The sequence below is a fragment of the Terrapene carolina genome, unplaced genomic scaffold (genome assembly GCF_002925995.2).
Source record: "Terrapene carolina triunguis isolate 2854851 unplaced genomic scaffold, T_m_triunguis-2.0 Scaffold66, whole genome shotgun sequence".
NCBI lineage: Eukaryota > Metazoa > Chordata > Testudines > Emydidae > Terrapene > Terrapene triunguis.
In genome coordinates this window covers 19384440-19407497 of record NW_020664417.1, presented here as the reverse complement: position 1 = coordinate 19407497, position 23058 = coordinate 19384440, and the positions used below count along the sequence as shown (strand labels likewise).

General features: G+C 39.5%; 1 protein-coding gene across 1 annotated transcript in view; it reads left to right on the top strand.

Moving 5' to 3' along the window:
- Positions 1 to 23058, top strand: part of TTC29 (tetratricopeptide repeat domain 29) — a 193257-nt gene that overhangs the window by 105595 nt on the left and 64604 nt on the right. The window contains exons 8-9 of the mRNA XM_026648148.1: positions 3516 to 3639; positions 8740 to 8971. Coding sequence (XP_026503933.1) covers positions 3516 to 3639; positions 8740 to 8971 — 356 coding nt within the window. The remainder of the gene's footprint in view (positions 1 to 3515; positions 3640 to 8739; positions 8972 to 23058) is intronic.

The following is a 23058-nucleotide window of genomic DNA, read 5'->3' as shown; positions in this document are numbered from 1 at the left end:
TTCACTGGAGGTTTTCAAAAGGAGGCTGGATCTGGAGGCTTGGATGATTTAGACACAAGAAATCCTGCATCTTGGCAGGGAGTTAGACTAGATGAGCCTTGCGGTCCCTTCTAACCCTATGATTCTATGATTCTAACCTTCAGACCCAGGTTGCTGGTGCGGAATAGACCGGGTCACCTCATTTTGAATGCATCATTCCACTGATTGCCTCTTAACACAGCAGAGTTGAACAAGCTTTTCTGGTCATTCAGGTAATAGATCACAACTGCAGTATATTGCCCTCTGATCCATGGGGAACCAGCCTGTTGTCCCATATATTTTGCAGTTTTATATGGAGTCTTGGAGATCCTAACCATGCTACTGAAGCCTGATTGGAGGTTTCTAGGCCTATCATTATTTGAGGTGCAGTCTGGTATAAGGGCATCACCTTCAAGATAATCTCTGGTGGTGTCCTCTGTAGTAAGAGTGGCATGTTGTGGACACTGGGTTTGTACATCAGATTCAGCCACCCTTGCAAGACTTGCTTGAGCAACGTCACAAAAGGTTCAGGCTTCCATAATGCCTAACACTTGCAGAGAAAGCTCCATTGGCTCATTTAGCCTGAATCGAGAAAGGAAGAGTTACTGCAGGTATGTAATACCTTTTACTGAAGCAATCATAACTGCCCTATGGAGTCATCAATGCCAATGTTGTAGAGAAGCTACATATCTCACAAGTATAGGAGAGTAATATCTTAGGAAGCAGAACATGTATAGTTATGCAAAGCATGTAGAATATTTGAAAAATGTGCATTTTTGAAAGAACCATAAAATTATAGTTGATTGAGATGGATAAGACCTATTTATAACATTATTAGTGCATCTTACTGTCCAATGCAGAGTTGTTTCTGACAGACTGTATTTTAGTGCTTTGTCTGGACTAGTTTTAAATGTCTCAAGCTATAGGCTTCCATAACTTCTTTTGGAAGACTATTCTACCATCTAGTAGCAGAGCTCTTTAGTAGTGTGAGAATTACCTTTTTGTTATTAATCAAATTAATTTCCTTTTGCCTGAGAGAAATTATATGCCCTAGTAATTTTTATATTTTCTATAAATGGAACATAAGGTCTTTGATGTGAAATATCCAAAAATGACCAAAAATACATCAAAACATTTCTATTAATTCATGAGATTAAGAAAACCTTTTTACATTTTCTCCTGTCACTGATTCCATTTGCCTTATTACTTTCAGCCTCTAGCCCACAAACTTGGTGGCACAATCAACAAACCCCTTAGTGGCTGTTTCATCTCTGCTCTATTTGATTTCTCCACTCTGAGTAAATGATTAAGTTTTCATGCATTGGTTCAACCAAAATCTATGTTCACTCAACCACATCCTTTATTGATTACTTCTACTGCAAACAGTAGGCCAAGTGTGATATACATAATTGGACAGTTGTCAGGGGATGTGGGTGTTAACAGTCCTGTTTTCCCAGTTGGAAACTGGAATCACCTTGATACACAAATATTCTGCACTGTTTCATTCTCATCCTTTGGACCGAGGAGTTCTTTTCCTCAGAATATATGTTTTTAACTCTCTAAGGTCTGGTTGAATGGATTTAATGATTATACCATATAATATGCTGTTCAAGTTGCACCTGTGCACTGCATATAGAAAACTAGAAAAACTGGAATTAATATTTGTCTAACACTTTAACCTTGTCCTTTAACTTATATAAATCATGTGCCATGCTTCTGTGTGGAAATGTTTGATTTTCTCCCCTTTGGAAGAAAGATAGGTTTCCAAATATGTTTCTAATTCTAAAATTCAGAAACCTTTTGACATTGGGCAAATGTTTACAATTCAGTACATTTCATATTGTAGTGCTGTTTAAATATGTTCATTTAATAATTTTGATAAATAGAATTCTACTCATTTAAAAATATGTTCTTTACTCTAACATAACACTTGAACATTTTAAACACCCTGTTAAATTCTGGATGTTTTGGCAGCCTATTGCAGTAGTGCATCTGACTCCACCTATCTAGAGGTGGTCACAGCAAAATTAAAGATTTGCATCAAAGCTTCACTGTTTTTTCCTGTTCAGTGGCAGGAACTTCACTGTTCTGATTACTCTGTTTGCATAAGCCAATTAAGGAACCATAGCAGACATAGCACCATCAAATTCTGGAAACATGTATCCCTAATATGGTTTATATTAAAAGGATTAGTTTAAATAAACCTCAGTCAGTCATTTGTTGCAGGAATATAATTTAAAGGTGTTTTAAAATAGTATGAATTTTCATCACTTACAGGAACTTAAATTTGTGAGGTTCTAAATTAGGACTGGATGTTTTTTGGCTGGCTTGGTGACTTGACATATAGCATGCTGCACTACTATGTTAGAGACTCAGGTTCATGGTTTATATTGAGGTCAGCTGCAGTGACAGTCAGCCTTAAAGAGAAAAAGAGTGCAGTGCTTCATTCGTAAACAAACTCGAGCATCTGGCCTAGAGGGCAGAGATACTATATTGTTAACATGGCCAGCTTTATTAAAAATGATATGTGCAAATATTATTGTCAAAGTCATTAGCCAATTTTCATCCTAGATTGGGAGTAACCTCAAGTAGCCTGAATCTCAGTGGAATTGGAAGTGACACCTGCAATCCATAGTCTATAGGGTAGCCTGTATGACTGCAGCAACTGTTGGTCTGTGCAGCCAAACAGCAGCATTACATCCTGAAGGAGGCTACCAGCTCTATGGTCTACAGTGTTAGTGTCATTATATTGCTGCTGCTGTCCAAGAAGAGAGAGGATTCTAAAGCAAACAGTGGCATTCATGAGTGATGGGGGCAGAAAAATATAAAAGCAAGATTCTCACTGACACTAATATGCTTAGTCCCCTCCCTCGGCATGTTATCTCAATTTGGTCACTAGGCGAGGTCTAACCTATCTACAAAAATGTGTGACCAGATGCTGATTAAATAAAACAACATTTTAGAGTACTGGAAACTCAGAAAAGCATTGTAAATAATAACCTACCTATTTTGTTCATTCTTGGTACTAAAAATAATGCAACAATATACTGGAAATTTAGGAAATGTATTTTTTCTTATTGTGTACAGAGGACCTAATTCTGCCCCTTGTCAGCTACAACTGGTTAATAACATAGTAAAAACATCCTGATTGATTAATAACTTAGATTGGTTAATAATTAAATCACACAAAGTTTTAATATCATGTGCTGCAAAGAGCTGCAGGAGACACAGTAAAGAGCCACTTGTAGCTCACGAGTCTCAGTCTGAGTATCACTGCCCTACATGCCTCCATGGAGGCAGCAGATATGCAAATGAGGACAGAATTGGGTTCCAAATTTCACGCCAAAGCAACTTAGTAAATACAGTTTCTAGACTTCTGTACTTCAAAATAAGTCTGCTAAGGGAAGCAATGACAGATTATCAGCTATAGTCTATTGAGGTGTATGAAGAAACAACCTCAATAAAAATTTAATTGCAATCTTTGTCATTTGTTTTAGTCAGGGAAAAGTGACTGAGGCTATTGCGTACTTGGAAAAGTTTGTGACAGTTGCCAAGAGTGCTCAGCTAAGCCGAAGTCTAGTGGATGCATGCATATCCCTTGGAGATATTTACAATGAAAGAGTAAGTATTAATTATAATGATGATGCCCTACAGTTGATTGTAATTTAGGGTCAAAATCTGTGTTCTTGTATGAGAGACTGTCCCATCAGAATCTGATGAATGTATTGATTCAGATAGGAATTTCTCCTTTATTGCCAAATGATTAGGTATGGATGTGAACTGGAATGCCAAATCTGAACACTTTTGGGTAACGTTAAAATGTGTTTCTAAACCCAGATCCAAATTTCACAATAAGGATGTAATTCTGTAATGAGTCAAACCAAAACCCCAAATCCAAACAACCCCTATATTTCAACTCTGTCAATGGTCTGGGTCCAGATATGCAACTTGGGCACATCTATACAAATTAACAATTAAATCACAAATAAATATCTTATAGCATACCACTGTACAGTATAACTACTGCTCTTTGAAGATTAACAAATGGACAAATAAAAATTCTAACCTACGACACTGGTGGAGATTTAAATCTTTTAGCCTAATTTGCTATGTGAGCTCTGCCAGCATAATTCAGGAAGTGACTTCCAGTAGAAGAAAGTCCTCCGGGGGAGTGTATCAGTAGTGCAAAATCTTTTTCCACACACACGTGCTCGCATGCACTCACACACATTCTACTTAATGGCCTTGGTTTGGTCTGTGCAACCCAGAAAATAGACAGTGCTGGACAAGGCGAGGTTGGGGTACCCATGAAATCTGCTGATTTAACTTATCTCCCAGACAGCTTCCTTTTGAACTAGGCCTGATATTTAAAACTGTCCTGTGGTGAAACCCCAAATGAAGGCACTAGCTGCCTTTCTTTCCATGTAATAAAAGCCTCTGCCAGTGCAGCTGCCTATGCAGGGACAAATAAAACCTGAAAGAGTATTCAGAAAAAAAGTATTTGATGCTAACTGTTTTTAAAACATTTTTGAATTTGAAATGATACATGGAATCATGTTGAAATAATAAGTAATAAAAGAAAATTGTACCCATCTTGTTCAGCCCTGCTAGTTGCAGAAGGTGGAAAGGCACTTTCACCATGAATAAATTCTATATAAATATTGAAGATGAAGTTTTAAATTACTAAGAGCATTTCTGAGCTGAGGCTACCATAGTGCTGAAAAAGTGAGGGAGCTCTATGGGTATGCAGCAACCATAAATCTGGTATTTCCTAACTTTCAAATGCTTGATTTGGCGACCTAAATAACATTCTTTTAATTTATTCTACAGCTGCATGTCCACCTTAGAAATTGCAACCCCCAAATGACTCCTTACTTTTATGTTTTATCTTATACAGAATTCCCAATGCAAAGGTTACTGTCCTGTGGTGTTGCTTAAGCAATGAAACAAAGTCTATGCTGTAATCTTTGAATTAACCTGGGACTTCAATATTACAATATTCTCATTTAAAGATTTGCTCCTTAATGCAAATGCAAAAGACTCTGCCTTTATAAAAAATGATCTTGAAAGCCAAAGAATTTGCAAGGTATATAAGAAATATATTTAAAATGTACCTTTATTGTAGTTTAGTGGATTTGGAAGTCAGAATAAAATAGGCTTATATCAACAGTAGAGTTAAATATTTCCCCTCCACAGTTCAGGCAAGTGTTGCAAAATATTTAACTCAAACTCTGGTTAACTGTCATTTACATTCTTCTGGCATCATTGCTGATTACCAACTGCATTCAAAGTGATCTTCTGTAACAACTAGCCTTCTCCTACATGTTCTCCTTAAGTTTTGTTTGTGATATCAGAATTCAAAATTGATTGGTGTCTCAGCACTGAATCATGGTATCACAAAAAGAAAGAAATACAGAGAAAGAATATTACTTTTAAATATTCTTGGGGATTTTTGTAAAATATGTTACTTTAAAAGTATGGCAATATTTCTTTAAAACTAAAAACGTATAGTGAGAGCTCACTGCATTATGTTAAATGACATCTCTTTTCAAACTGTCATTCTGAAACAATGTATAAGTCTCATGAAATTAAAAATACTAAAGCAAAAGCATATATCTGCTCTGCAGAGTTCTTTCCTTCATTTGGTTCATTTTTAAGGGATGTGTTACTTTTCTTGTTACAGTTATTGTTGTTACTATTTAGTTTTAGAAATCATACTACTTGAAACATCAATAGCAAATTATATTTCTACTTGATAGGAAATAGGGTTTTCTTTTAATGGTATATATCAAATAACATATAGTTTAACTAGCCTTAGTTTAGTATTAGCTCTTAGCATAAATATAGGAGTGATTTTGCAAGACTAAACAAGTTCTGAGAGTTCTAAATCCTAGTTAGTCTCAACAAAAATTGAGGAAGGGACAGTCCACAGGAAAATAGTGCTGGATTATGTGACTGAAAAGAACTCTCTGCTCCAATATGCAAGCCAGGTTGCTACTTCTATCACTGAAGAATTTTTTCTAGTGATTGGTGTTTTTTAAATCATATCCCATTAAGCTGCATATTTAACATCAGAAATACACTTTTCCTTTTTACAGTGCTGACCATGCTCATGAGTTTTTGTATGCATAAAAAAAAAATCACATCTACCCATAGCTCCTTCTCACCAGGAAGCCCTCTAAACCTCCACAGTCTAATCAGACTCCACAATTGCACAGGGGAATTGAAATCTTCAGTGGGGGGGGACGGACTTAGTCAAGTTAAAAGTAAAGGGGTCAAGCAGCTGACATCTCTGAAAAAGACTCATGTGCCAGGAAGGATGTACCCAACAAGGGCTGCAGAATTCCATGGGGCTTTGAGGGATGGAAACTGATCCACTATGGCTGCTAATAATAGGAACATAGGAATTGCCATACTGGGTCAGACCAGTTGTCCATCTAATATGTGTTCTTGGTCAGTGGCCAGTTTCAGCTGCTTCGAACAAAGACACAAAATGCCTGTAAGAGGCAGTTATATGATAATTTGCCTCCAGGGAAGGTTTCAATCTAACCCCACTAGTGAAAGTTTGGCTTATGCCCTAACACTTGATCCTTTATATCCCTTCCAAAACATTTATCTATTTTTAAAATATTTATGATTACAATTTGGATATTCTTGTTACTCATATCAGTGTCTAATCTCTTTTTTAAATCTTAAACTCTTGGCCTCCATGATATCTTCTGGCAATGAGTTTCACAGGCTAACTCTGCACTGTGTGGAAAAAATATTTCCTTTAATTAGTTTTGAATTTGCTGCCTTTCATTTATATCAAATGCCCTCTTGTTTTTTGTTTATGAGAAAAAATCTTCCCAATTTATCTTTTCTGTACCATTTGTTGTTTGGTGTGCTTTAATCATGTCGTATCTTATCTCCTGTCTAGTGTAGGCAGCTCAGTTTTTTTACTCTCTCTTCATAGGGTAGTTTTTTCATGGCCCTAGTCATTCTCATGATATATCTCTGAACCTCATTTATTGCTGCTGTATCTTTTTTGAGGTGGAGTAAATAGAACTGAACACAGTATTCCAAGCGAGGGCATACCATTTATTTATATAATCTCGCATTATAATATTTTCAGTATTCTTTTCCATCTCATTCCTTATGCATCCTAACATTTTGTTTGGTTTTATTAATATATTATATTTTATTTTTAAGGCTGCTGCACATTGAGCAGATGTCTTCACTGAGATGTTCTTATGGATGCCTGGCTCTTTTTCCTGAGCTGATACAGTTAATTTATAACCCAATAAGTGTTATAAGTAATTCAAATTATACCCTCCAATGTGCATTTGGCATTTTTCAACATTGAATTGCATTTACCATCATGTTGCCCATTGACCGACTTTGGTTAGATCCTTCTGAAGTTCCTCCCAGTCTTCCGTGGTCTTGACTAACTGAAATAATTTTGTGTCCTTTGCAAGGTTGCCACTTTACTACTCACCCCCTTTTCCAGATAACTAAACAAACAAATTAAACAACACCGATGCCAGTACAGAATCTTGTGGCACCCTATTTTTAAAAACTATAGGTGTGCCACTTGCTACCCTCTGTTATAGTATCTGATTTTTATGAGAGATTCCATATATTTGCTGGCAACTCAGCCACTTCAGTTTCAGGTTCCTTCAGAAACTCTATGCTGTATACCATCTGGGCCTGGTGATATATTGCCTTTTAAATTGTCAGCTTGTTCCAGCATCCCTTCCTTAGACACCTCCATCTCAGATTGTAGTTCGTCTTTATTACCAGAAAGAAATAGGTCCAGTGTAGGCATCTCCCCAACATGCTTTGTGGCGAAGATAGATACAGAGAAATCATTTACCTCTCAGCAATGTCCTTATTTGATTTAATTGCTCCCTTTACTCCCCTGTGGTGCAGACCCATGGATTCTCTCTGTCTTTCTGCTTCTGATGTATTTAAATAATTACTTATTTGTTTTTATTTCTTTTAGCTATTTGCTCTTCAGATTCCACTTTAGCCCTTCTAATGCCTTCTTACATATTGCCTGCTGTAGTTTATGGTCCTTTATTTTGGCTCCACTAGTGTTGGATTTCCATTTTCTGAAGGAAATCTGTGGCTTGAATAACCTCTTTAACCTTGCCATTTACCCATAGGAGTTTACATTTTTCCCTCCTGTTTCCCCCCTTTTTTTTGTATAGAGGAGTGCATGCGTTCAGAGACAGTATTATCATTTCCTTATTTCTAAACATTTTAATTTCTATACTTTTGACAGTAGGGGATTTGACTAATTTCCTTGTTTCTTAAAAAAAAATCCCTGTTTCTAAATGTGTTAGTGTCACCATGCTAGTTTTTATCCTTTTCCTCTCCCAAGGATGTTGAACGTATTGAATTTCTGGTTACTGTTACTGAGTGGCTCAGCTATAATCAGAAATAGTATTTACCATTTATATAGAAGTTTACATGTTCAAAATGCTATACAAATAGGACTAATAAATACAGTTCCCCAGAGAAACAAGTAAGTAAATCCTATTATCTGCATTTTACAGATTAAGAAACTGAGGCAGAGAGGTGTGAGTTTTCCAAGATTACACAGTGAATCATTCTGGGGGTGGAATAACAACTGTGGCTTCTTTAAGGTTGTGAAGGGGGAAGTACAAAGCACTAGGGTAAAGATGTGCTAGTTAAAAAAAGTAAAAACCTCTTCTTCACTTTTCTCTTCCTTATTAGGGGAACTATTACAAAGCCTGTGAATATTTCAATCAGGCTTTTGAGGCAGCAAACACTCTAACTGACTTGCCTCTGGTGGATGAAACAAAGGTTTATTACGGCATCGCAAAAGGTCATAACATGATGGTGGTAGTTAACAGTCATACAGACGCTGCAGATCACGTCAGCATTGAGTACCTGCTGGCATGGAAGGAGAACAGAAGTGACATGTGCACTGACCCTTTTACAGTTGGTAAGACATTGGTTATGAAACGCATTAGTGCTGCATTGTCTTTAATGGTTGTCATTTTTCTTGTAGAGTTTTATTAAATTATTTGCTGAGCTTAATCCTATTGGATTACCCTTGTACTGTATGGAGGTTGGATGTGCACTTTGTTGTGCATTTATTTAAAAAAATTAATTAAAAGAGGTTTAAACAATACATAGAAAAGAAACAGATAGTGGTAATCTATTTCAAATGCTAACTCTAACATTCGCAGTGCTGTTTTTCAAATCATCACAATTACAGACAAACAAGTGATGTGTTAGTTTAATCAAATGAAGATCTGAAATTTAAAAAATCTTCTCCTGTAGTCTGTTTTTACAAGAAAAGGGTTAATATAAACTCTCTTATTAAGAATAAGAAATACTTTCTCAGTTATCCCTAGCATGTTGGACTTCTTATAACCCTGAGCACTCAAGCACATTTTTGGCATCTTTGCCCACGGCACTGATATCACTTGACCAAAGGAATTTAAAAAAAGAGCTTTTCCCCATTTCCCTAGTGTAATTTCTTGTATCAAATAGGGTAAATGTGGGTGAAGTGGGATGGATCTTTCTTTCACTGTTTAAATTTTCTTTCGTTTTTTTTATTTCCTTCTGTCTTCTTTAATGAAAGGAAGAATGGTAATACAGTACAAGCTGTCTAGTTCCTTGTTATCTCTAGTAATCACATTTAGGCATTAAAGCGTTGATGCTATTTTACTGAGGATAAACCTACTGTGTATTCTCAGGAAATAATTTCCTCTGCAGATTCCTGTGCTTGGGAGAATATGCACCTGGAATGATCTAGGAAGGAATGACATTTGTGGCATACTGCATGATACTCCCTTGCAGTAAATGTTTGGATCTGCAAAAATGCCATTTATAAAGGACAGTGCCTCAATTTCTTTTTTACTCCCATAGGCAAAGGATCATTCTGTCTGTGTTTTCTTGTTTGTCCTCTTTTTCCCTTTAATAGAATTAGGACAGCTAAGTGTAATTGTAATATGTAAAAATAATTGGTTAGGCGTTTTCTTGCTGAAGATTTTGGCAGCTGAATTGGAGACAGTTGGGTGTTGATACCTGGGACAGCATGGGAGGTAACTGAGAATTGTGGGATGCTATGATATAATTGGATATTTCTGCTCAAATGACCAGCAGTGGAAGAGTTAACAATTAAATTATCATTAGGTTTGAGTTCCATATCTCACTGAGATGATTATGGCAGTTCACACTTCTGAACTATGTTAAGGATGTTTGCAGATCCAAGAAGGCAACAGCATATCTATTTACATTTGGGTCACATATTCAAAGTTACACAGTATACGTAACTATGTGGGCTGGGTGCAGGGGGGTTTTAGAGTGAAAGCTTAGATTCTTTAGCACAATTGTATGGCAAGGAGTGAGCAAACAGGAGATTCTGCTGCAAACTCCATGGAATTGCAGAATGCTCAAGGCACTGATTACATTAGAAAATTTCTGACTCCAAAGGGAAAGGGTCTTTGTTCTGAACTGAACAGGTTTGTTTCAAGATTCAGTTTTTGTATGATGACACTGGTAGCCACCATGCCTTTTATCGCTTCACAGGACTGGTTTAGTGCTTTCAGCCTGAGAGGCATTCTTTCACATTTCGTTCACTACACACAGTTTGCTTTCTGCTCAGGAATCAATAAAGTCCATCTTTACCCAGACATAGAAATTAACACTCATAGGGACCGGTCTAGATGCTTCAGTGGTTACTGCCTTTTAGCTCCACAAGAAATATTAAACATTCAAAGAAATATTGCTTCTATAAATTTGCAGTTACGTGCGAGGGAAGAGGGTAATTTTTTTGAGGTCTCATGGCTTCTTGCATTCATGGGAATCCGTTACACATGCTGATTGTGAGAAACCTACAGTCTTGGTTGAGTGCAAATGGCAAACCAGAAGTCAGCAGTTCATAAACATCGAATGCAAGATTCCGTCATCTGATGGATAGTGTCTTCAAACATTCTTTAGGATTTTTTCCCCTAAACCTCTCCAGAATGGTGATAGGCAGTTGGGCTGTACTGGAGAGTTCTCTAGAATATCTTAATATTAATATTTTGTGTAAAGCCAGAGAAACCCAGAGTTTGCTTTAGTGTATTGTAACTTAGTGTGCCTGGCATTAAGAGCTATGTTCAAGTATTTGGCAGTTGATTCACAACTCAGTATGCTCAGATACAGTAGTATAAACTCAGATGTACAACTCAAGAGCAGTGTATTATCTCAACCATTTGGGGTCGGACTCTCACTTAAACTGTATTATGAAGACAGAGCACTGTGGGATTGGTGCATCGTTCATAACTTTTTTACAGCTATTCATTTGATAGGGGGAAGCTAGTCTCCTGCAGACAATCTAAAAACTTTACAATCAGCTCAAGTGCTCTTTGAAGACCGCAGTCAGGTAGCACTTCAGTGTAGATCTGCTTAGCTACAAGGTCAAGCACAAGAAAATGCACTGTAGGAAACAATTCTGCATCTTCATAATGATGAACTGAATGATCTAATAGATCTTTTCCACATATAGATTCTATAACATCCGATGTCCTTAGGATTGATAGGAGCTGGTAGGCATCCAGGTTCCCTGATTTTATGTTCCCTCTAGACTTAAGTCACAACCAGTTATTTTCCTTCCCTCAATTTCACGAATTTCCACAGTCAAGAGAAAGGTATTTGCTTAGCATCAGTGAGAGTTTGCTCAATTCTGATCTTCCAATCTCCTGACCATGCCATTAGAACCAGCTTTCTTTCTTCCTCTGTCACCAGGCCTTCCATCTTACAGGTAAGGTCAGATTCCCCAGGGAGATCCAGACTTATTCCATCTGAGAGTATGCATCTTGGCACCTTTTAATGTGGCTCTTGAATGCTGTGACAAAGTGGAACAGTTTCCAGTGGAATGCAGGAAGTCAACTACAAAAAAGGTATTTGCATGGAAGAGGAAGAACTCCATAATGAGAGTTCACAACAGCAACATAGATATCTTGTCTTCCCCAACTCCTCAGATTGAGACTATTTACCTAAAAATTGTCAGGTCTTTTTTTGGCTGCTTTTAAGGGTCAACTAAAAGTGATCGTAGCCAATCATTTTATAGTATGGAAACCAGTAATTTGGGTTTATTCAACTTGTGTTTGGAAGGCTTTGAACTTCTGATCTGTGTTTACCATCTGGCTTGAGACCCACCTCCTTCCTAAATGTAGAACTTGGTTCTAACAAGGTGTCAGGGAACAGACACTGAGGTGCAGAGCAGACACTTTCTATATACACCTCTACCCCAATATAACGCTGTCCTCGGGAGCCAAAAAATCTTACCGCGTTATAGGTGAAACTGCGTTATATTGAACTTGCTTTGATCCGCCGGAGCATGCAGCCCTGCCCCCCCGGAGCGCTGCTTTACCGCGTTATATCCGAATTCGTGTTATATCGAGACGTGTTATATTGGAGTAGAGGTGTACCACCAACAGAATATGAGTGTACTGCTGGTGTAGGTGGTCTCTGGAGGAACACCCCAGTGTAGAAGAATCTTCCAGTAGCACAGATCTATGTTAATGACTCCTTTTACAATTTTCTGACATCCATTTAGGGAGATGGTCAAGGGGTAATAGTCTCTGTTTAGAGACTATCCAAGTGGATTAGACTCTGTATCCATTATGATCATGTAGATGTCAAACACCAATGGTTTTTTTTTCTTTCTTTGAGGTTTGCCCAGTGATACCTTTAAATAGTATAAGTGTTTGTTTTGTGTGAGCCTTATATCCCCACTTCTCATGCACCCACTGGTAACAAGCTTTCAGATAGAAGTAAGCAGAATGTGATTTGAAAACTCCTTTACTCCTTTGCAAGTGTGGTATGAGAAACAAGTTCTGCCTTCTTGAATCCGTTTCCTTCAAGCTTCTCTGGCCAATTCACACTATGCTGCTTTAATGTCAAAATTACCACTCTAGTTCCAGCAAGCTCCAGGCATCCTATGACTACTGCATATTTAGCAGCTCTTTCAGGGCTGTATTCTTTTTCTCATTAGTGTCTCCAGGCTTACTCTCATGATACCCAGACTACATCCAAGAAAATCTCATGTCACACTGTCAGCGCAATCTGTAGCATTTTCTGCATTTTTCTTGCCAAATCGGTATATGGTGCTGGCATTACATTTTTGAATATCTTTGTGTGGCAAAGCATAGGTTTGGCATGAATTCAGTATTAAGACTCACCAGCTTTCTGTTTCAAGCATTGACATCATCCTATCTTCTAATAATAATATCTATGCATTCACTGATGAATTTTCAGTTGTCACTTCGTTATTTTGGAAATTTCTTCTGTGCTAATAAGATAGTATCTCCTAGTTAATGTTGCAAACAGATCACATTGATACTCTGCAAGACTATTCTCAGTCAAATTGAGGATAAGAGAGTTAAAGATATCATTTAGTGGCCTTCCTTATCCACATAGAAATATAATACAAGGAAGCAGGGGTACAGCGAGCCCTCTAAAAGCAAGTTGTAAGTTTCCATTTCCAACTGTTTTGTATGCATCATTGCAGCTAAAAATTAATAGCTTCTGTATTCTTGAGTGAACTCATTAGTTGGGCTGTTCACAAACTATGACACTTAAACTCAAGAATTTCCAGATCACCCTTTCCTTTCTTCCCTGTCCTCTACACCTTTCAATCAGTATTCATTTTCTTCATCAGTCATTTCAAGAACCCAACAAGATGAACCATCAATTACCGAACTTTCCTCAAAATTAATGAATAAAATGGATACTTTGACAAAGTTATGGACAACAGGGATGGGATTGTCAGAGAACAGAAACATGTTTCCTTCATTAGTATATCAATATCCTTTGCTTGTTTGGCCTTAATTTCGGACCCAAACACTAAGAAAGTTATTTAATGCCATCCTAAGTCACAGTGTGTCTTTACTAACCTTTAACGGAGGCATATATAAGAAGTTATTAATACAGGATGGCAGCAAAAAGACACTCAGATCTACATCTGATCCCATGTTAAAGCCCAAGAAGTAACTCATGTATCACAGGGTCCTTCTCACACTACCTTGTGAGCAGCACTGCCTAATCTGTTTTTCTGGACTCCTATTCACAGACACACACAGTCTGTTTCTTCTTACACCACAGGTACCTTTAATCCTTAGTTTCCAAACATGGCGGGACTTAGAACAGGTATACAGCAGGAGGAGATTTCACACAGCTTTCTCTCTTCCATCTGAGCTCTCCCCTTACTTCCTGTTCCTCCCAATTCTGTAACCTCCCATTACTAAGCCAATTACCTCATTAGCACAACAATTACCACCAACTGTCAGTAACCCCACCAGGAACAGGTTGATTTATTTCAAATAAGCCTATAGCATCCTCTGTGACCAAGATGCTACAACTAGTACTCTGTCACATAGCTCCCCTCCTTATTTCAATTGAGACCTTTTCTGGCCTTCCTAGTCTGAGCCCTGCCCTCTTTACAGGTCTGGGTTCTGTTGGGATTTCCTGGGCCCTCTCAGTCTGGCCTTCCATGGGCTGCCGGTGAGGGTCTCCTGCATTCCAGCCACAAGAAGTAAACTCCGAGAATGGAGATTTCCCCCTCATGTCCATCTCTGCCCATAGGTCATCACACCAGTTGCATCCTATGGGCCTTTCCTCTAGTGTCCTTTTCCTCTGATTTATATCTACTCTAGTAAGTTGTCCCTCCAGGGCTTCTATGTCAGGATTCCTCTCCACCCCTGACTTACCTTGCCCCAGGGTCAGGTAAGTTCACCTGCCAAGGCCACTTTATCAGGACCTTTCTCTCCCTCCTTGGTATGTCTTTCATCCTGGGCCTTCCCCCAGCTTGCTCCTCCTGACAGTTGGCCAAACCTCTGCCCTCCTGTGCTGGATGTCTCTGATCTTTCTCTCTTGAATGGTGACAGGGCACACTACTCACCACTGGACAGTGCCTCCTCCTGGCCATTCTGCGGATTAGCTCTGCCATGCCAATGCCTCTTCCTGCAGTTGCACTTTGTCACTCCCTGTCGTTCTCTCACTCTGAAGCTCCTCTCTCGCTCCGGGACCTGCAGCTTTCTCTTCGTGACTCAGCCCTCCAGCTAGGTGACTAAGTGGTTTCCCCATCTGGGGTAGAGTCCTCCAAAGTCTTTCTGCTCAAGTAGAATCAGACATTTCTCATGCCTGCCTCCCTGCCCCTGTCACTCCTGCAGTCTCTCTACACTATTGCCAGCCTCCTGGCTTTGTAGAAGCTCCTGCCTGTTCCCTCAGAGGTGAGCTTCTTTCTAATCAAGGCTCTCCACAGAACCTAAATCTCCCTTGTTTACTGCTTAATTGGGCCCACCTGACCTAATTCATGTCTCTCAGGTCCAGTGTGTGATTACACGCCATCACATGGATCCACTTCCCCATCCCTCTTCCTCTCAAGTCCTCTAGCATGTTATTCTCTCTGAGCTTGTTGTCTAGAATCATTACACAATGCACCTGGAAAATTTCCTTACATGGACCCATTGTTTGGGTCTCCCTCTTTGTCCTCCGCTCTTTTTACATAAGGGGACAGAGTCGAGTCAGTTCCTATCATCACTGCATACAGCAACAATTTTACCACACCCACTCTCTGCCACTTAAAATTTTCCTTCTCCTTCCAATGGAACGACTGCCAGGACATAAGTATTTTTTTTCCCATATACACAGTGGATTGTTATTGTCTCCCCATTTTGTTACCTTGATTAAACTACAGTGCCATTTCATATAAGGTTACATGTGGCTGCCGAATCCACCACACCCCATGTGATTCTCCAGCCTACTAGGAACTGTCATTATTCTAGGCCTGCCTTTTATGCTCACCCACCCACAAAACTCTGTGAACCCACAGTCCATGTATGGGCAGTCTTCCTTTAAATGTCCTTTGCCACCACATTGGTAACAAACCACTAAGCGGGCACTAAGGACACTCTTGTTTGCCTCTTGCATCCCCTTCCCAGGCTTTGATGAAGGCGGCTCCTCAACCATCCATTCCCCCCTCCCTAGTGTAGGGGAACAGACCTCTTTTCATGGAAAATCTGCTTCCACATACTCCTTTGTTAGTTTTACATGACCTCTAGTGATTCCAGCTGATGACTTTGGACCCAAATTCTCATAGCCTCAGGGAGGCTCTGCATAAACTGCTCAAATATAATTGAGTCCCTTATGCCTTTGTGTCCTGTCTGTCTGGCCTCAACCACCAATTGGCCCAGTCAGATAATTTTTGCACAAAAGTCTTGAGATATATCCCATAATTCCATCTGGCTATTCTGATTTTTGACAGTATTTTTCCGATGACAGGCCCACCCTGTCCAGAATAGTGGCCTTCAGCATATCATAGTCTTTGGCTTGGTGCTCACTCAGTGCCCTATAAGCCTTTTGAGCCTTGTTGGTCAGATAAGGGGCTAGCCGTAGTGCCCAGGCATCCTTGTACTATCAAGCACTGATAGCCACCGTCTCAAAAGTTAGCAAAAAAAACCCCATCAGGGTGATGCCCTGGGGCCATCTTACGTAGTCAAAGTTCCACTGCCTGATTTCCAGTTCCCTCATTGGAACTCACCAATCTGCAGTAGCTGCTGCTGTACGCTGAGACTGCTCATTGATAAACTCCTGCAGTGCCCACTGCTGCTCCACCTGCCAACCCAGAAGTACTTTCCTCTCTGTCTGCTGGGTATTCTACCTCTCTTTTTTGTTCAGTTAACCAATGCAGCATCTAATCCATTGCTCCCCTGCCCTCACGGAGATCACCTCTCAAGCCTCCTTCTCTTCACCAAGAGGGTTAAGATCATAGACAAGTCCCCACATGTCACAGAGTCCTTCTCATGCTACCCTGTGAGCAGCACTGCCTAGTTGGATTTTGTGGTCTGTTCACAAACACACACAGTTTCTTTTCCACCATGTGTGTCTTTAATCCTCAGTTTCCAAACATGGCAGGACATAGCACAGGTATACAGCAACAGCAGGAGGAGCTTTCACACAGCTTCCTCTCCTTTCCTCCACACAGCTCACCCTCTGAGTTCCTCTCAATCCGATATCTTCCCATTGTTCAGCCAATCAATTTATTAGCCCAACAGTTGCCACCAAGTTTCAGTAATCCCCACCAGTAACAGCTGATTGATTCCATTCTCTCTACTGCAGCAACTTCAGTGACCAGGGTGCTACAGCTAGTGTTGTGTCTAACCATGGCTGATGATAAAAAATTTCTTAGATCTTCTAAAAAGTAATCTCCAGACTTGGTTCCTTCCTGAAACAACAATAATTACAATTAAATGCTGTACTCTGAAATAATGAAAACTTTGTATGCAACCCTATAGATTTGCACACAAAAAAGATGCTTCAGCAAACTTGACTGTATCCTATTGAATTCTTAGCAGAAAATTAATAAATAATATATGGCTACATTTTCATATTCATACTTCAATATCACAATTCTGTCTGGGACAGAGTTAGAGAACTGGGACAATCACTGATTGAACCCATGGCCATTTGTCCTTTTTGGTTTACGAAAAAAGGAAAGCCGCTGGTATAACACTAACCAAAGATGTCTACAGATAGCAATGTAGCCTTTCAAATAAAATCCTTATGCTACAACCCTGAGAAGATCTGACTAGTATGGAATTTCAAGATTTGCCTTTTCCATCTTGTGTCTTGTTGAAAGGATAAATGTGATTTTAAAACAGACTGATCAAATAAATGAAATAGACAAGCTGTAAAAGCTGTGCAGTTATGCTCACTTCAGAGACCTCTAAGCATACCATTAGCTCGCAAAGCAGCAGTGGTCTTCTAAGTAGATGTCACATAGATCATGTTAGTCTCTAGGTAACATAAACCATTGACTCTCCAACTATCCTCACTCATTTTTATATCTTTCACAGTGACCTAAGCAAATGATAAGAGCTCTCCCCATTCTACTAATCTGCTTCAATGGTGCTATTTTCCATTTCCTGCTTTAAAGAAATAACTTCATTTATATTACCATTCTGAAAAAAGCTGTAGCAACTTCTGAGAAGATCCGTAATCATTAGACTCTGCTTAGTTTTAATAATCAGATTTTAACTTTCTAGAATTTTTAGAAGTTGAAAGATGCAATTTACTATGAAGCGTATGGGCCAGATCCTCTGTTGGAGTAAGTCAGCATAGTTTCACTGAGGTCATTAAATGGTCATAACTCTCTGTGTTCTTGTCTACTTCTTTAATTCTTACTCCTTTGGACATGTGAGATTAAGGTCTGAATTTGAACATTTCTGATCCTTGCTAACATATGGGAAATGAATAGATTTCTAACGCTATTATTTATGAATAATCTATAAAGCTATACTGATTTACACCTACTGGAGATCTGGCCCATAGACTTCATAGTAAATTACAATTGTCAACTTCTACAAATTCTAAACATTTAACATTTGGTCATGGACAATAAGTAGATTCTGAGAACTTAGGGTCTTCTCATGGATTTTTACATTATAATGTAAATGAGATGGGTACCTCCTCAAATTGTAACGATAACATTGAAACTGTAAAGTGAATCACCAATTTAAAACAAAAAGTTATGTCTGCAGGAGCAAAAACTAATATAAGCAAAAAAAGTATCAAAAAGGAATATTAATCCATTGTAACAAACAAATAATGTATATTGATGGCACCTGCTCACCTCTGATTTATGACATTGGAAGCAAATATGTAAAACATTTTTTTTAAATGGTTTGGCTAAAAACAGATTTTCAAGAGTGTGTTATGTTACAGCATACAGTAATAGATCTGAAGTTCAAGCCATCAGTCATATCTTTAAACTGACTCATGAAGTCAGTTTAGCGGTATGACTGATGGTTTGTACCTTAGAGCTATTTCTCTATGCAATAGTGTAACATTTTCAACATTTTTTTAAAAAATGCCGTTTTTCAAACAAATTATCCATCCTATTTATACAAGAACTAGGTCTGCTCACTGCCAAGTACACTTCCAAATGGGCAATGACTGTATTGAGAAGGCCTAACTCCTAGATAAATAAGAAATTTTCATTCTTTGCTTCTGCCAGTCTCGTGAAGGTTTTGCTTCCTGGGCAGGCTAGGTCAAGAGATTAATTTCAAATTTTTGATACATTTAGTTTTTGACCTCAGCAACTCTGACAAGTGTAATTATAAAATGTACCCTATGGTTAAACTTGGCAGAAATCAGTTTTTATTTGTTTTATAATTTTGACAGTCAGTGTTGATATTTAAGCATTTTCAATATCTTACTGAGTTTAATTTTCACAGTTGTGCAAAACTATGGATGGTAAGCATTTATATTTTATCAATTGTAAATTTTCAGTTGCTAGAAATTAGGGGGGGTAGACAGCGGGGGGGGGGGGGGGGTCAGACAATAATCATTTAATGACCGTAGAGGTTGAGATTCAAAAAAATAAACTTTATACCCATTAAAACACAAATTATCCACATCACATCTCAAAGTATACAAAGTAAATATCCTTAAATAAAAGCAGCATTTTTCTTACTTTGCTTGTTTGTAAATTTCTATTACTGATTGAAATATTTTTCCATTGGTTTCTGTGTGTGTACAGTGAGTTGATGTATACCATCATTTACTGATAAAAATCAAGTCTACTTATGGTGTTTATATGCAGTACTTGTATGTTATTATCAGACCTACCTTTCTTATTCCCTTATTATGACTTCTTAGTCCAACCATTTCCCTTATTTTTGCCTATTTGATAGGCATACTATCTGAGCTAAAGAAGCAAGTAGAAAATGGAATAGTTGGGTTATTTGCTCTAAAGGAGACCTTGTTCCATAAGTTTGAGTAGCAGCCGTGTTAGTCTGTATCCGCAAAAAGAACAGGAGTACTTGTGGCACCTTAGAGACTAATAAATTTATTAGAGCATAAGCTTTCGTGGGCTACAGACTACTTCATGGGATGCATGTAGTGGAAAATACAGTAGGAAGATATATACACCGAGAACATGAAACAATGGGTGTTACTATACACACTATAAGGAGAGTGATCAGTTAAGGTGAGCTTTTATCAGCAGGGGAGAAAAAAAACTGTTTGTAGTGGTAATGAAAATGGCCCATTTACAGCAATTGCCAAGGAGATATGAGGAACTGTAGGGGGAGGAAATAAGCATGGGGAAATAGTTGTACTTTGTGTTGGAGAACACTTCAATCTCCCTGGCCACTCAATTACAGACCTAAAAGTTGCAATATTACAACAAAAAAACTTCAAAAACAGACTCCAACGAGAGACTGCTGAATTGGAATTAATTTGCAAAATGGACACCATTAAATTAGGCTTGAACAAAGACTGGGAGTGGATGGGCCATTACACAAAGTAAAACTATTTCCCCATGCTTATTTCCTCCCCCCCTCCCCCCCCAGTACAGTTCCTCATATTTCCTTGTCACTTTTGAACAGATTAAATTATAAGCAGAGCTGGTAACTATGCTACGGGTAAAGTTGCCAAACACTTTCCCTTATAAAACTCTGTTCTTCTTTGAGTGATTGCACACGTCCATTCCACCATAGGTGTGCATTCAATTCATGCACAGTTGGCGCTTTTCCCTCAGCAGTACCCATGAGGGTGGCACGAGTGCTCTCTGCTGCCTTGTGCCACTGTGCACAGTTATAAAGGGTGGAGCCACCCCTAACACATACCCCTGTTCCTTCCTACCATCTGTGATGGTTGTTGGAGATGCTATTAGTTTTAGGCTAGTTTAGAGTTTTTGTACATAGTTTTGGATATAAGATTAAATTTAGATTAGTAGTTAGTAGCTTGGATTTATTGGTTCCCATTTGGGTACCGATACCAAACTCAGGCCTCATTCTCCCAGCTTCAGGTCCTGTCACGCTTATAGCAAGTCTATCCCAATGAGTGACCTGCATCCCAGCTGCCTGAAGTATCTGGGGAAGGAGCATGTGAGTGACAAATGTCACATTCGTAGGGGGTTCAAACCCCACTCAAAGAAAGGCAGGCCAGCCAGACTTAAGTGTCTACTGATGGAATCTGCACTTCACCCACCATCAAAGCCTTCCCACTTGGTGCGGGTACTGAGCATGTCCACATTTGTTAGGAGTGCTCCGCCTGATCTAACTGAGTTGAGAGGCAAATCTTCAGTGCCAGTAACAAAGATGAGACAACGTAAGTCTCCTGAAGACTCAGTACTGGAGTCTTCAAAATCTTCAGGGCAGGCACCAAGTAGAGGCAAGAACACAGAGGTGCACTCAGAAAAGAGGCACTCCCAGATGTAGTCCTTAAGCCAACGAGGGTCATTGACTCCGGACCCCAGGACTGGCCCTTTGAGACCTGTCCCTGAAGTACTGACTGTGTCATCATCAGCGCAGTTTTCGGTACTGCAGAGCCAAGAGCCTTTTGCTGGTGCTGTCTATGCCCAAAACTAATGAGGCAGCTCAGGAATTGTTGAACCTGTCAGTTCTGGTTTCCCCAGCTGTTCAAGACTCCCATCTGGTACAATTTTCAACTGTTCCAGCTCCAATCCTAATGCAGCATTTGGTATTGGCGGATGTACCTGTCAAAGGGGTTCCGTCTAGCAGGAAGCCAGTAATGATCTCGCCAGTACCTCCATCTCCAGGCTTAGAACCAATCTCTTCAGTACCGATGGTGTCAGCTCCTCCTTAGTTGGAGGAAGCAGAGTCTTCATCAGAATCCAAGGTCAGCTCGTTCTTGTCTTGTCCTGGATATGTTCAGCAGCCTCTGTGAGGTGCCTGCCCACTGTGAAACTGGTCAAGCCTCAGCATTCCAAAGACATCAATGTTCTGGACATAACTGGGTCCCACCTCCATATCAATGGCCCTTTTGGAATCCTTGGGGCTTCCCTCCACAATCTAGAGCATTTCTGTTCCCTTCCATCCTTCAGCTAGGTGTCAGGAACATCTACAACAGGGTCATCTGCCCACCACTGGTACCAGGAGTGGTGCTGTGCATGAGGAAGTTCGTGCTCTGGATTGCCTTATAGAGAAAATGGAGGAGGCTCCACCTCAACAACCTTTGGCCTCTACTCTTTCGTCACCTCATGAGCAGTGATAACAGTCTGCTTCTTCCCCACCTGATACTTTTGGAGCTCATCAGGACTTGTTGAAGAGGGTGGCTGTAGCTCTGGATATCCATCCAGAAGAGGTACGGGAAAAGTAACACAGGCTGGTGGACATTTTGGCCTCGGCTATCCAGGCTGTCAGGGCGCTATAGCAGACCCCGTTTTTTCTGTCTCCCACTATAAAAAGGGTAGAGAGCAGATATTGCGTCCCTTCTCAGAGACTCGAGTGTGTTTCTAACTATCCCCTTCAGGGCTCCCTGGTAGTCTCTGCTGCTAACAAAAAAGAGAGATGGACACGAGATCTTGACACCAAATGGAAAGAAGCTAGACCTGTTTGGAAGGAATCTGTTTTCCACGGGAGATTTACAGTTTAGAATTGCAAACCAGCAGGTTCTACTGGGTGGTATGATTTTAGCCTGTGGGATAACATCTTAAAATTTAAGACAGGATGAGGTAAAGCAAGAGTGGAGGGAGGCAAGTTAGTTGCCAGAATGGCCTTGCAGGCAGGTCTAGATGTGGTGGACTCTGCAGCTTGAGCTATCCCTGTACAGTGCTCCTCATCAGCTGCAGTCATCAGGTCTTCCCAGTAATATAAATGAATATAAATGGTAATATAAATGAAGTTATTTCTTTAAAGCAGGAAATGGAAAATAACACCATCAACAAATGATCCAAAACCTCCCATTTGAAGGCCCCTCACTTTTTTCCATAAAAACTGATGAGAGGCTACATAGTCTTAGAGATTTACGGGAGACCCTTAAGTCTTTTGTATTTATACAACAGTGACAAAAAGAGAGCCATTCCACTCACAGATTCCCCACCGTTTGCACCTTTCATTCCTTGTACCCAGAACCTATCCAGAAAAAGAGGCAGATATTATAAAAAGTGTCCTCCATCTTCCTCCTCTTCTGCAGCTGCTGGTTCATCTAGGCAAGCTGGGCCCTTTAAACAAACATTTTGATCTGTTGGTTGAGAGCAGTCTACCATTCCCCAGAGTTCCATCTTTC